This window comes from Hyperoodon ampullatus (assembly GCF_949752795.1).
Source record: "Hyperoodon ampullatus genome assembly, chromosome: 16".
Lineage (NCBI taxonomy): Eukaryota > Metazoa > Chordata > Mammalia > Artiodactyla > Ziphiidae > Hyperoodon > Hyperoodon ampullatus.
This window is the reverse complement of record NC_136929.1, coordinates 54369257-54385089: the sequence shown is the minus strand read 5'-3', so window position 1 is coordinate 54385089 and position 15833 is coordinate 54369257. Positions and strand designations below refer to the sequence as shown.

The 15833-nt window shown below is 40.7% G+C and overlaps 1 protein-coding gene across 1 annotated transcript in view; it reads left to right on the top strand.

Annotated features, from left to right (window-relative positions):
- The window catches only part of EPSTI1 (epithelial stromal interaction 1), a gene marked incomplete at both ends in the record, with an annotated part of 96458 nt that overhangs the window by 45612 nt on the left and 35013 nt on the right, over positions 1-15833 (top strand). Inside the window, one exon of the mRNA XM_079721863.1 lies at positions 8790-8883. Within this exon, the coding sequence (XP_079577989.1) occupies positions 8790-8883 (94 nt within the window). The remainder of the gene's footprint in view (positions 1-8789; positions 8884-15833) is intronic.

The window sequence follows — 15833 nt, the reverse complement described above, 5'->3', positions numbered from 1 at the left end:
GTCTCCTTGTCATCCTCTGAGTTATTGGAATGGCTTTCTTACTCTCTTTGCCAACAGTCTCTTTTCTCGATTGTCTTATATGTTTGTCAGATTTCATTTTCTACAGCACAGCTTTTGTCATGTCACTATCTTATTCCAAAAGCCTTGATTACTTCCCATTGCTTATGAAATAAATTCCAAATTCTCTAGCCACACGATGGGGGAATTGTGAGCCACCTGAGTAAGAAGATGTCAGAAAGGACTGATTGGGTTTGGGCCTCTGTCAGGTTGATTTCGGGAGAGGGTCTGAGGAAGCAGGGTTTTGTTCTGGGTTGGCTGTTATCAGGAAGCAGGGGTAATAGTGATTAGGTATCAGGTATCTTTTTTTTTTAACTTTTTTTAATATTGGAATACAGTTGATTAACAATGTTGTGTTAGTTTCAGATGTACAGCAAAGTAGGTATCAGGTATCTTATTTAAAAGGAGGGAAGATACTTTTAATTAATTAATTAATACTGTAATTGATAAATAAGCAGTAGTCACTCCTATTAGCCAAAATGTTGGGTTGTTCGGTCACTTTTGTGGTTTAGACAAGGTTCATATATCTTTCTTTGTTCAGACATATCATGGAGTGGTCTTTTTTTTCATGATTCATCACCATCATAAAGTGACCTCCTCTGATATTGATATTGTGCGAAATTACTTTCAATAGGAGAACACCAAGGCTTAGCTGCGAATGCCAGGGCAGCTCCTGGATGTCAGGAACAGCTTCTGTCTTTTTCAGGATGTAGTTAATAGTTGGTTAAAGAAAAAAGTTGACTGGTGCCTTATTTACAAAATAGTTTCACTTAAGTATCTCCTCATTGGAACCTGGTACCATCAGTGCTCCTCTTGGGAGGCTAGATCTAGGATCAGACTGCCTGCCTGGTCTCAAACTTTAACCTCTCTCCTAACATTGAGCCTAGGTTTCCTCATATATAGCATGGGGTGGGGCTAATATTTGCTAACTCGAAGATTAATCAATATAACCCATGTAAGAAATCTAGCATAGTGCTTGGAGGGAGAAGGTAGAGTATAAAGGAACTCCAAACAAGGATAGCAAAGGAAGAAGTAAGAGAGAGGGACCAGCTGACTCCGGCCTTTATCTCCAAGGGTAGAGCCTAAGAACTTTTGGACACACGAGAAGACCCTGGGGCCTGGAAAGTGCTCCTGGTAAATGTACTGTACCTGGGGGAATATGTGCCTCCCCCCCCCCCCACCATCCTGGAGACAAGCTACCTGCACAGCCAGCCAACTTTATCACTTTTGTGTGAGTTCTAAGATCTTTACTGAAAAAAACTGCCACAAAATAAACTCTGGTCAAACAAATAAGGAATCCAAGAAAGAGGAAGATGTAAGATATCAGAACAATTATGAATAAAGAAGACAATGACATTTATAGCCAAATATATGATTAGCTTTTTTATTTTTCTTTTTTATTATTAAGAATCAACATGATGAAATTAAAATCATGGAGGATTTCAGTGCTATGGAAGAGGCACAAGGGAGAGAGAAGGATAGGAAGTAAAACAATTATTATTTTTTTTGCACGAGTGAATGCTAGTGAATTCCAGATTTTTTTTTTTTTTTTTTTTTTTTTGCGGTACGCGGGCCTCTCACTGCTGCGGCCTCTCCCGCCGCGGAGCACAGGCTCCGGATGCGCAGGCCCAGCGGCCACGGCCCACGGGCCCAGCCGCTCCGCAGCATATGGGATCCTCCCGGACCGGGGCACGAACCCGTATCCCCTGCATTGGCAGGCGGACTCCCAACCACTGCGCCACCAGGAAGGCCCTGAATTCCAGATATTGATAGAAAAAAATAAGTAATTATGTGTTTATTATATGTTTAATTGTATTGCATGTACAAATAGGATATATAACAAAAACGTAAGAAAAAAATCAAATGAAAAATTGATAATTACAACAAAAGGCAGAAAAGAGGGTGTAAGTTTTATAAGCAACAAGACAGCAATCACAAAAAAGGTATATAGGCTAAATTTCCTTATTTAAAAAAAGTTCCTGGATTGCAAAAAAAAAAAAAAAAGCAAAAATCTAGCTATATGCTACTCTAAGAGATATCTATAAAACAAAAGAGTTGGAAAACAAAGGCATGGAACATATATCCATAAATGCTAATAAAAGAAGGCAGATGTAGCAATATTAATATGAGACAAAATTGAATGCAAGATGAAAAGCATTCAACAGGATAAAGAATACTTTATGCACATAAAATATGTAATCCCAAAGATAATGTGAACTGTAAATATCAATATAGATTTGAAATATATGAAACAAAAACTGCTGAAGTCTGTAATATAGATTATGGATTTGTCAAATTTTCCTTTTATTCTCTGTAGAAATTAATAGGTCATCGTGTGAACCAAAAAACTTCATAAGGAATAGAGGATATGAATAACAATGACTTGGCATGATAACATAGACATAGTTACAAAGTGTTGTACCTAGTTTATGAAAATACCTATTCTTTACAAATATGACTTAACTACCATTGGCCATGACTAAGGCCTTAATGACTCTCAGTAAGTTCCCAAACTACTCCCAAATCCTATAAAGCCACTGTTCCTAAGAAAAATGTAATAAAATTAGAAATTAAGCAATAAGAAATTTTAAAGTCTATCCACTTAAAAATTTTTTTCTAGTTACCTTTTTAAAGGATTGTTAGGTTACCATCTGTCACCACACTAGACTTATTGCAGTTATCATTTCATAATGTATAAAAATATCAGGTCACTATGTTTTATACCTGAAGCTAATATAATATTGTGTGTTAATTATTCAATTAAAAAATAAAAAAATTAAAGATTCAGGTTCCCTGGGAGGATGGGGGGAGACTATTAGGATAAAAAATTTTGAAACCAAAACTGAAATTACAAATTACTTTGGGATAAGAGAATATAAATTTTAAAGTATTCCACATTAAAATCCACGGGATGTGACTACAAAATTATTTAGAAGATGCAGAAGTTTAAAAGCTTTTAGAAAAAATGGAAATAACATAACTAAGCATTTTATTAAGATAAGATTATAGCCATAAAATAAATACAAATAGAAGGGAGGAATAAATGGGAAAAAGTGATGAAGTTGAATAGAAAAATTTATCATCACTAAATTAAACCAAAATCTAGTTTTTTTGGAAAATTCTGGTAAAATAGATAAACTTTTGACTTGAGTAAGGAATAAGGAAGAACTCCAAGGATAAGAAAGGAAGTATAACCAAAATTCGAGAAGAGAAATACTATGTCCTACTTATGTTAATTTTTTTAACCCAGATTTCCTAATTTATTTCCTAGGAAAATATGTGCTATTAGACTTGAAACCTGAATAGAATAAAAATTCTAAATGGAAGGGAAAATGTAGTTTGATCTCACCTAAAAAAGACAATAGGCCCAGTTGGTGTAAAAACAGAAGAAGAAGGTAACTTTCTCAGTAAAGTCTGGAACAGGATAAGAGGACATTTGCTATTTATCACTGATACTGATTTTTAGATAGAAAATTAGAGAGAGTTTCTATTTCTAACAAAGAAAGAATTTAAATATTGGAAAGGAAGAGATATAAGTGCCTCTGATTGCTCACCTAAAACCTCTCAAGGAAATCAACTAAAAAATTATTAAAACTAATACAAATAGTTTGACTATCATGAATGAATCTAAACTCAATATGCAAACACTTCTGTCTTTGCACCATCAGACACACCATCAAAAGCTCATTATAAAATATAATTGAAAGAAAAATTTCATTTACAATAATCATCCACACTGTAAAACAGGTGAGTATAAGTCTAATAGACCTATACATAAAATAAAATACCTAAAATAAAATGAAAATATTAAATGTAGATCATCTATTTACTATAGAAGGGAAAAAAATCAACATTGTAAAGATAATTCCACTCATATTTATATATAAATTAAACAGGACCTTTTGTGAAATTTGATAAAACATTTTTAAAGAGAAAATATTAAAAAAAAAAATAGACAAACCTGAAAAACTGAAGGGACAGGGAGAAGCTTGTACCAGGTATCGTATACAACATAGGTATGGCAGTAATAACAGTGTTATTGGCATTGTAATAAATAAATTTAGTGAATGGGAGAGAGTCTACAAATAGACCCATGGATATATGGGAATTTAGTATTTAGGACTTTAGTTACTGATAAAGGTATTTGTTCAATCAGTGTCAAAAGGACAGATAATTTGACAAATTGTACTAATTCAGCACAATTAGAATGTAATGAAGAATGCTTTTATAATTTTGTGGTAAAACTCCTTTCTACGCTATATACACAACTTGGAAGCCATGAGAAAAAAAATACAGATTTGACTACAGAAAAAACCTATGATAGATGATGTAATGAACTACGTTACAAGTAAGTGATAGTCTAGGAGAAACTGTTTGCCTTAAAAATAATGAGCAAAGGCTTAATTTCACAAAGAAGCCTTACAAATTAATAAGAAAAAGGCAACTCTAGAAAAATTGGCAAAGGGCTTGAAACAAATAGTTAAAAGAGAAGAAATATAAATAAATGAAATATTCAGCTTCACTAATCAGAAAAACACAAATTTTTTATGTTACACTGGTAAAAATATAAATGTATTGATAATATCTCACATTAGGAAATGTGCTTTCATTTATTCAACAATATGTACCTGGTATGTGTCAAGCACTATACTAGGTTAGTATACACTAGGTTAGTAAGTTCTTGGTATGTACTGTGAATACCACTGAGTCGCGCTCCCGTTGCCCTCCCTCTATCTAGGCCCACTTCACTTCACTCATTTATATCACCGTCTGCACCCTGCAGTCATTGGCACTTGTGTGTCAGCTGACAGGAGGTGAGAGAAGGAAAAACTGCCCCATTCACTCCCAGCAAGGTAAAAAGAACCAGGGAGAGATTTGTCACTGGTATTTTTTCAGTGAGGGTACCTTTTAAATTATGACTATTTAGCTTTAAAATCGGTAGTTTAACATTTTTATTAGTATGTTTTTTTTATGCGGACTATTTAAAAAAATCTTTATTGAATTTGTTACAATATTGCTTCTGTTTTATGTTTTGTTTTTTTTGGCCGCAAGGCATGTGGGATCTTAGCTCCCTGACTAGGGATCGAACCCATACCCCCTGCATTGGAAGGCAAAGTCTTAACCACTGGACCGCCAGGGAAGTCCCTACTAGCATGTTCTTATGTGTCTTGTCATGGTGCAAAGTTGGCGGTTACCTGGTGGGTAACCAGGTAGAGGAAGGTGCGTAGCACCTTGTAGCCCTGGGGTGTGATTAGTGGCAGGAGCCTGATTCACAAGCTCCTACAGATCTAAGTGAATGTTTTTAAGCGTATTCTTTTTTTAAAATCCTTGCTGTTTATCTAGTTTATATATGGTACTGTGCATCTGTTAATCCCATACTCTCAATTTATCCCTCTTCCCCCTTCCCCTTTGGTAACCAAAAGTTTGTTCTTCATGTAAACTGATTCTTCCATGAACGTTAGAAACCCTAGTTGTCTTTTCTAACTATTTTTTTAAAAAGCCTTATAGGAATTATCTTTGCATTTCTGTCCTGTTTAAATGAGCCAACAGACACACATTTCACTCTCTCTGGCCTTTCCCGTATATTTTATCCTTTCAAAAAGGTCAAAAACTTTTTGATTGATGAATCTCTATTAACATTAATATTCCATCATATTGAAATATAACCAGCCATATCCCTTTCCTTCCCTGACTTTCTCACCCTCAGTTTCTCCTTCCAAACCCCTACCTGTCCTCAAACTACTGGGATAAATGAGTACACGTTTTTATACTCTGGGCCTAGGCAGCTCGTAGACCTGATACCAAGACAGCTTAAGGATGGGTGGGTTCCTCCGCTTTCCCACATTCTCCTCCCCTGACTAAGGTTCTGAAATAACTAAGATGCCTAGCTTAATCCTTGAGGATTCTATTCCTCTACTCTTGCTCAGCTCTTCTTGGCCTCTTCTTATGTACTACTTGTGGAACTGATGACCTAAATTGAGAGATAATTCTCTTGTATATATAAATTTATGTTGTATTACTAGGGTTGGCTAATTGCTGTGATCAACAGACCTCAAAATAAATAGTTTCTTGAGCATTATTTTTTTTTCTCATGTAAGACACGGGCGAACAGGTTTGAGAGGAGACCCCCTCCACTCAGATATTCAGGCACCAAAAACTGTTAGCAGTGCTACCACCTTCAATACACAGATGACTTCCAACTTTGTGCTGGGGTTTGCCTCTATTCCAGACAGCCAGAAGGAGGAGGAAAATGTATGGAGGTGCATGCGTAGGAAACTTATTAGTTCATCCTGGAAGTGGTGTGTGTCACTTCCTTCCTCATTCCATTGGTCAAAACTCAACCACATGGCCAGCCTTAGCAGTAAGGGAGGCTAGGAAATGTAGTCAGGTTGTATGACTAGAAGAGGAGAACTTCCATTTTGATGGATATTTAGCAGTCTCTGCTACAATGGAATTATGTCCAGGTGATGCTACCCTGAAGAGACATTTCAGGATAAGCCATAGGCATCACCCTAAGAACAAGTGTCATAAGTTGGAGATGAGTTAAGTAAATCTTCAAAGCCAGTCTGTTACTGGTGGTCCATCCTCAGTTGTTCTATGGAGAATAAAGGAAGGGATCCTGTATTTATGCCTGGGTCAAAGTGATAAAGTGGGAGAGGATCACCCTCCTCAGTAGGTGGCAGAGTCACAGTGGTGACAAAGAAAGAACCCCAATGAAAAGGTGACTCAGTGCTAGAGTCCAGGGTTCTTAGACTTGTTGGATTTCCCCTAAAGTAGATCTTCCTCCTTTTGCCCCTCAAGGAGGTTCATATATTTTGTTTTTATTAAATACGACCATAATTACCTACAGGAATTCCAATCCAGTTCAGCCAATGTGTGGAATTTACAGTATTGATAGTAGAAAAATGCCATTTAGCCTGGTAACTTGGAACTTGTCTGTATCGTTAATCACTTGGGAGTTATCCACCATTCTTCACAGGCCCCTACTTGTATGCCTCGGACAGTCCTGGGGCTCTGTCATTATGATTTGATCTTGTGGCATGAGTGGGGCGGTGATCGTTGGCACAAAGGCCATGCTTCGTGGTTAGCAACCCAGCCAGCTTAGGGCTTGGCGTTGGCAGGTAAGAAGCAACTGTTGGAACACAATGCAGGGCTGCCAGCCTGCTTGGTCTGAAGGTCCTTATTTGCTTATTATCATGGTGCTTCTTTTTCACTGCTTTCTCCTGTTGTCTGCTCTCAGCTAAGGCTATTCAGAAATCTCAACCAAACTTCTGGCAATACTCTTCTTTTTGCACTTTTGACTGATGGCTTCATAAAGCCCCAGACAACGGGGCAGCTTCCAGCCTCTGCGACTTCATTAGTCTCCTTGTCTATTCTGGGCAAGATAAGCAATCCTAGACAAATGGAAAGCCTGCTTGTCTCAGCTGCTGAAGCCTTGTGTTTCTCAGGGTTATGTTTGTCGCTTAACTTTCAGCTCTTCCTTTCCCAGCTCAAGCTTCTGACCTTGTTCAAATGCCATGTTCTACCTAAGTAATTATTTGAAGTGATGTTGGCATCTCTTTAACTTCTAATTCCTTTTTTGATTCCCCCCCCCACTGGATACCATTTATTTTTACCAGACCATTTGTGTCTCCTTTGATGCCCATGCCCTAAATGCTTGATAAATTGGACCTTAGCATCAGCCTAAAGTATTAGGGGGAAGCAGAGGGATGACAAGGAAGGAAGCAGAAGGGGCGCAGGCTGCAAGGGTCTGGTGCAGTGTAAGTCTGGCCTTGCTGAGCTATTTGATTGTGAATATGGATTAAGGGGATCAAAATCCCACAAATTACATGGGGAAAGGACAAAGGAACAGAAATTCACCACTGGTAAGCAGAATGGGGCAGTTGTTGCAGTAAGGACTGGGAAACAATTCCAATATTCATGCTTGACATACATGAGGGGAGGAACTGGGATGATGGTGTGGATTTTTAAGGAAAAATCAACTTATTAAAACAGAGGATTCGTCTAGGTCCATCTATCACAGTCTCTCAGAGCTAAAAAGAGATGCCAGAAATACAGACCAGAACTGGCAGCACTTCTTACCTTCCGTGGAAGGCACAAATCAAGTATAAAGGTGTGTGTGTGTGTGTGTGTGTGTGTGTATGTGTGTATGTGTGTATGTAGGGAGAGGGTCCGTTTCTGCTTTCAGAATTCCAAAGGGGTCCATAACTCATAAATGGTTAAGAGTTATGGATTAGCAGCTCTGTGTATGCTGAGAGTAGTCAAAGCATGAGTAGTCAAAGTGAGGTGACTAGGAGAGAGACCCCTGGAGGATGAAGGGCCTAATATGACACCAGTGTGGAGTGAGCTGTTGTAGGGGAGGGATATTCCACAGCCCTACAGTGAAGTCTGAGGGTCACGCTTTAAATGTTCAGATAGGAAATTAGGGCCCCATACTGTGGAACCTGAGAGGACATTTATCTCCATGTCAAAGTACACGAAGCAGAAAAAAATGAAATCATAGGTTCATATTCCACAAACCTAGTTTTACATTTTTCAAACTATGAATGCAGTCTTGCAATAGCATTTTGTTTTGGTTTTCTACTCTACCGTGTCCGCAAACTCACCTTTTGTTCTACCTAGGACACTTTTAGTCATCCCCCAATAACAGTCTAGGCTAGTACCCAAAGGCACAATAAATAATGATAGTTCTACTTTTACGAAGGCACTAACACCTGTTTGGGTTGTGCTAGCAAAACTGCTGAGTTCTTGAGAAGACTCGACACACAGTCGCCACACAGAGGTACCTGTCCAGTGGCTGTTTGTGACCCACAATCTTCAGCTTGGGTAAGTGGAACGTCATTCAGGGTGCCATCTGGCACTTTTTAAAGTGGATGAAGATTAAGGGCAGAGCGTGATCTGTACAGCATAGAATTTTGGAAGTAAAGGCAGGTGATCTGAGCTGAAACTTTGACCTCAACTATTGTCTCAGCTGTAAAACAATGCTTGTACTTGTTGCCAACATTATGGACTGAGCATCAGCCTCTGAAAAACCTTTGATCTCACCCAGTCATCCGTCCATCTATCCATCCCTCAAATTTTTATGTTTATATAAGGTCTACCAAGCACATACAATTTCTGCCTGGAAGGACCTTAGTCAAGTGAAGGAGAGAACCAGGTATAAAGCAGAATGGTGAGTGTAGAGCATGTAGCAGTTGGAAAGCTGAAGCTTAAAAGATGAGTCAGAAGAGAGTCATTCCAGGTGTCAGAAATTAGAAGCAAGAATTAAGGTATAATGGCAAGAAAAAGCATGGCTGTGTTAGGGATGAGTTTTGTATAGCCACAGTCTAGAAGGGCAAGCTAGAAGGCTGGAGAAGAAATCAGTAGCCATGAGGAGAGTTTCCCATTTGTGGCAGTCTGGGATGGTTCACTGTGTGGGCTGTCTTGGGTAGTGCAGGATTTGTAGCATCCCTGACCCCGGGTACAAGATGCTATCAGCAACTCCCGGACATTGAGGTTCCAGAGATGCCCCACACAGGAAGCTCATGATGCTTCTGGTAGAACACCACTGCCGACATGTACATGCCACGTTGGAAAACTTGAACCTCATTCTGTCAGTACTGAAGGTCCTGAAAGGTTTTAAACAGGAAAGCCTCAAGGTCAGATTTGCATTTTAGCTGGATCACTGGTAACCAGGTGAAGGATGGGTCTGAAGTAACAGAGAGGTCTCTGAGGCTTCTCTATTAGCCTAGGCAAGCAATGATGAAGACTTGAAGTAAGGTGGTGGGTGAGAGGATGGAGATGAGAGTGCAGGTCAGAGAACCACTTAGGAGGTGAACAAGGCAGGGCTTGGTTACTGACTGACCAACTGGGGGCAAGGAAGTAGTGTCATTAAGGATGACCATCGGAAAGGGTTGTAGTTGAAAGAAGAGATTGGTTTAAGTTTTAAAAAGTCTTAGCTTTTCAGGGTTTGGGCAGGTAAATGAGAGGTTTTTAGAGACATCTGATCTTCCTCTCCACCCAGTGCCTTTTCTCTTTAGTGACCACATTTTAAAATGTCAGGAAGACATTAGGACACTCCTTGGGAGAAAGTCATTCTCCTCTTACCTACAAACCTCTAAATGCTTCTTCTTTTTTCCGTGCTTCTAAGGCGGTGTTCCAAAGTCCAAATTTACTAGTGTGGGCTCCACAAGTCACATCAAATCCATCATCCCCCTCCCCTCATTGCAGGGCGCTGGAGGAAGGAGCTGAGAAGCTCTAGGTAGTAGCATTAAACCCCGTGTACAGACGCTCCATGACATCTGTCTGGATAGCCTTTTCATGATGGGGGAGGGGAGGGAAAGCAGGAGTTGGCTAGCTTTACCGCCTGGGTGTTTGGCTGGCAGGATGGTCTTGATTGCTGTTTGAGGGCTTCTTGAATTCTGTGGTTGAAACACCTGTGTGTTTGCTCTATTGATTTTGGCTCGTTTCTTCAATTTAACAAGATCACCCTGGAATTTTAATAGTGTCTTCCAAGGCATTAGTAATCTCTCCCAGAGCTGCATTTTCTGTGGATTGATTAGTGCCTTAGTCATAAGATCCTCAGAGCTATTAATAGGAAATATGGAGCAGTACTGGCTCCTTACCAACAGCATTCAATAGCTGCTCCCGTTATGACACCAAACTATTAATAATTTGTGGGTGTTCAATATATTTAACTGACTTTTTACCCACATTGTATTCTTCTCATACTGTCTAATCCATATGCATAGAAGTCCTCAGAGAATGCACTGCAGAACCATTTTTTAATGCTTTAGGAAAATCAAATATGTACATGACACTTCTGTGAGGTTAAAAGGAGACACCTGCAGTTTGCCTTAACTGTGGTCAGTGCACAGAAGGTGAGCACTGCATGGTCTCCATCTAGGTGGGGCGTGAGGAGCCACACTGTCTCAAGTGTTTTTAAACACAATTTAAATTTTACTATATAAGGCAACTTTCCTGAGAAAATTGTTCTTCTTACACTTACTTAAATGTGGGGCTGCCATGGCAGATGGAAATTTAATAAATGCCATATGACGATGTCAGTGAAAAAGACAAGAAGAAAATTCCTGTGGGTGTCACACAAGAGAACTTCAGACAAGAAGAACTTACAGTGTCCACTCACACATGGATGGATATAGTTCTCTGTACTGGGGGTGGGTGTGGAAGCAGAAGTACTAGCATCATCATACCCTCCCCAGTCCTGATCACTGAATGTTTCCAGTTGTACAATTAATGTACAACCCGTCTCTGGTTTGCTTCCCCCTGCCTCTTCTACAGGGACTAGTAATTTTTAAAAAACCTCATCCTGTTGTTCCACTGCCCAGTGGCTCCCTGTATCTTCAGGGATCACGTCAAAGTGCCTTAGCTTAAGCACAAAGCCCTCTCTGCCCTCTGTCCTCCTGTGCCTCCATTCTCCCCTGCCTCCCACAATTCACCTCTCTGCGGTCCTGTGGTCTAGGTCTCTGCTGCTCCAAGTGTGCTCCAGGGACCAGCAGTATAAGCATCACCTGGGAGCTCCAGACCTGAATCAGCCTGCATTTTAACACGGTCCACAGGTGATTTGTGTGCACCTTAATGTTCGAGGAGCACTGCTCTCTAATTCCCGCCTGTCTGGCCATATCCTCTCACTTCCACTACTCTGAACACTCAGTGCAGTTTGCTTTAATTTTTTACCCATGTGTCACGTGACCTTTAAAAAGTCAACACTGAAAGGCACACGTCCCTTGCATCCCTTCAATCCTACCTCCATTTCAATTCTTTAAACTCCTTGTATTACTTTTCCATTGCTGCTGTAATGATTTTTTGCCCATTTAGTGGCTTAAAACAACACAAATGTATTCTCTCGTAGTTCTGGAGGTCAGAAGTCAGACATGAGGATGAAGGGACTGAAGTCAGGGTGTCAGTAGGGCTGGTTCCTTCTGGAGGCTCGAGGGGAAATCAGTTCCTTGCCTCTTCCAGCGTCTCTTGGCTGCCACCATGCTTTGGCTCCTTGGCACGTGGATCACTTTAATCTTGACTTTTCATCCTCACCTCACCTTCTCTCCACACTTTGACCTTCTCGCCTTCCTCTTATAATGACCATTGTGATTATATTGGTTCCACCTGGATCACACAGGCCCCTATCCCGGCCTCCAGATCCTCAATTTCTGCAAAGTCCCTTTTGCCATATAAAGTATAACATAGGCCCATATCCCGGTCTCCAGATCCGCAATTTCTGCAAAGTCCCTTTTGCCATATAAAGTATAACATGGACAACTTCCAGGGATTAGGACGTGGACATCTTTGGGGGGCCATTATTCATCCCGCCACATTCCCTTAGCTGTGTCTTTTGTTATTTGGCTCTGAATATCTGTTAATGTGTATATTGCTATCTCTTGACTAATCAATGTTAGATCTTATTAATTTATTTCCCCCATTCTCCCAATATAATCATTCAGTATTTCAGGCTTTCTTTTATTATGACTCTGAAAATATTTTCTCACTGCCAAGCCAGTTATACTCTACATTTTTTTCCTTTCAAAACTTTGAAAAAATTTCATTTTATTTTTGCATTTTCTTAGTTTCCTTTGAACATTTTTTTTTTTTTTTTTTTTTTTTTTTTTTTTTTTTTTTTTGCGGTATGCGGGCCTCCCGCTGCTGCGGCCTCTCCCGTTGCGGAGCACAGGCTCCGGACGCGCAGGCCCAGCGGCCATGGCTCACGGGCCCAGCCGCTCCGCGGCACGCGGGATCCTCCCAGACCGGGGCACGAACCCGCGTCCCCCGCATCCGCAGGCGGACTCCCAACCACTGCGCCACCAGGGAAGCCCCTTCCTTTGAACATTTGATGGCCTTCCTTTAGCTTTTGTGACTGTTCTACAAAGTGCCTCTTGATGAAAATTTCCACACAATTTTCCACTTTGTGCCTGCCAGATAACTTGTCAATTTTGGGTTTCTTTCCCTTCCGGAAATGTCCCTCCTCTCTTCCTCCTCCCTCCTGACTTAACCTGTGCTGGTTGTTCTTTAAGCCTCCTACACAGCTGTGGTTCTGGGACTGTCCTTTCACGGAATGACTCCCAACCTCATCTGCACATTGGAATCACCTTGGGGGCTTTGAAGTTCCCTGATGCTTGGGTCAGAACCCCTGAGCTCCTGCTGTATTGTGGCCTGGGCTTTAGGCTTTTAAAGCTACCCAGGTAATTCTACTCTGCAGCCAAGGATGAGAATCACTGCTGTAACATCATCTGGGGAGTTGCTTTTGTTGCTTTTCTGTGTTGGGTTCCCTGATTTCTGGTTCCCTATTTTTTTAATTTCTTTCTTTTTTTTGGTGGAGCATATTATTTAGTAGCTTGCCAAGAGAAGATGTATGTTCAAGCCCTTGCATGTCTGAAACTGTCTTTATTCAGCCCTCACACTTAGCTTGCAATTTTCTGTTAAGTATTCCAAACTGCAAATAATTTTCCTTTAGCGTTTTGAAGGCATTGCTGTTCTAACTTTGAGTTATTTGTTCCTGAGAAATCCAAGGCCATCTGCATTTCAGTTCTTATATGAGGTCTTTTCTGTGCTTCTCCTGGAAATAATTTAATACCTCCTTTTTTCTGATATTCTGTAATTTCATATTGTGCCTTAGTGGGAGGGTCATTTTTATTCATTTTAAGTCTGGAAACTTATCTCTAGTTTTAGATGATTTTCTTGTGTTATTTCTTTGATTTCTTTCCCTTCATTTTCTCTTATGGAATTCTTATTATTCAAATCTTAGGCTTCCTTGATTTATCTTCTTTTTTGTAAAAATTTTTTCTCTAATTTACCTTTGACTACTTCTTTCCCCTTACTTCCTGGCATATTGAGCTAGAAAAAAGCCCAGTCCTTTCTCTCCTGAGTGTCTCCTTTACTCCTGCCCCACTGACACACACACACCACTTCTGAGGCCAGGTGTGTGTGGTGTTTTCCCCACCAAGCAGTCCTACAACACCAGCTGGGTGTCCTACCATTCAACTCAGTTCTGACACTCTCTGCCTGCCGATAGCGTCAGATTCCACAGGGTAAGGACTCAGTCCCACAAGACTGCTCCCCACTTCAGTTGCCAGTCACAAGTGGTAGGTCCCCAGGGTACCTACAACTTCTGTCCAACTTGGCCACAAATCACAAGTTCCCACAACCTGCACCTGGGGTTTACTTAATTTACTAGAGCCACTCACAGAACTCATACTACTATATACTTACTTATGTTTACCAGTTTATTAAAGGATGGATACAGATGAACAGCCAGATGAAGAGATACATAGGGTGAGGTCAGGGAAGGTCCCGAGTGCAGGAGCTTCTGTCCCTATGGAGTTGGGGTGTGGTCACCCTGCTGGTATATGGATATGTTCACCTACCTGACAGTACCCTGAACCCCCATGCCTCTGGGACTTTTATGGAGGCTTCCTCATGTAGGCATGATCAATTATTAATTCCATTTCCAGCTCCTTTTTCCTCTCTGGAGGATGGGGGTTTGAGACTGAAAATTACATACTTCTAATCATGGCTCGGTCTTTCTGGTGACCAGCCCCCGTGCAGGAGTCATCCAGGAACCCACATGGAGTTGCCTCAGTAGAACAAAAGACGCTCATTATGGGCTTCCCTGGTGGCACAGTGGTTGAGAGTCTGCCTGCCGATGCAGGGGACACGGGTTCGTGCCCCAGTCCGGGAGGATCCCACATGCCACGGAGCGGCTGGGCCCGTGAGCCATGGCCACTGAGCCTGTGCGTCTGGAGCCTGTGCTCTGCAATGGGGGAGGCCACAGCAGTGAGAGGCCCGCGTACCGCAAAAAAAAAAAGATGCTCATTATGCTTTAACCACTTAGGAAATTATGAGGATTTTAAGGAGCCCTGAGTCAGGGATGGGGTCAGAGATGAAATATTAGAACAAGAGATGCTCCTAAAGCTCTTACCATTTAGGAAATTACAAAGGTTTTAGGACTTCTATGCTAGGAACTTGGGGCAGATATATGTATATATATATATACACACACACACACACACACACACACACATATATGATACTATATACAAAATGTGTATAAAAATATACATACTTTTTTGTTATCTCACACATTTTATTGACTTTATCTTCTAAATATTTTACTGGTTTGTCTTTTTGTGGGGAAAGAGAAGATATTTTTAATTTCTAAGAGCTCCTCTTTTCTTTGCTGCTTTTAAAAAATAACAACCTGTTCTTGTTTCATGGATAAAATCACCCTCTATATCTTAGAGGAAACAGTACAGGGAGCAGTAGAAAACTTCAAAGAAGGGGGCCCAGAGGCTCACCGCTTAGTATGTAGGAGCTTACACAATCCTTTCATTCTTGCCCTGGGATATGACCACAGCTGCCTTCTGGACTAGGCCTGTCTGGTTTAGTTGATCCAGAGGATACACTTTTGATTTCCTCTCAAGGCTGGGAGAATTAGCACCTGAATTTTCAGGGTGGAAGCAGACATAGGCACCACCCTTTCATCCGACTGTCTTCCCCAGTAGCTGGTGCGTCAATTTCTGGGGCCCTCACATTGTTCTGTGGAAAACGCTGGCTTCTTGTGAGTCCTCTCTCCCCACCCAGCAAGTCTTTAGGTTTGCTCTTTCCTCTCCTAGCCACTTACCATTTCTTCATCTACTTTGTCTTCATAGATTTTTGTCTGGGAATACAGATTTCTCTTGGGTTTTGAAGCAGGGTTTGTGTTTGTTTCATTTCCTCCTCTGTTTAGGGTAATTTCTGAGAGGAGAATGGAGCAGAAACATATTCACTTCACCATCTTGAAATGG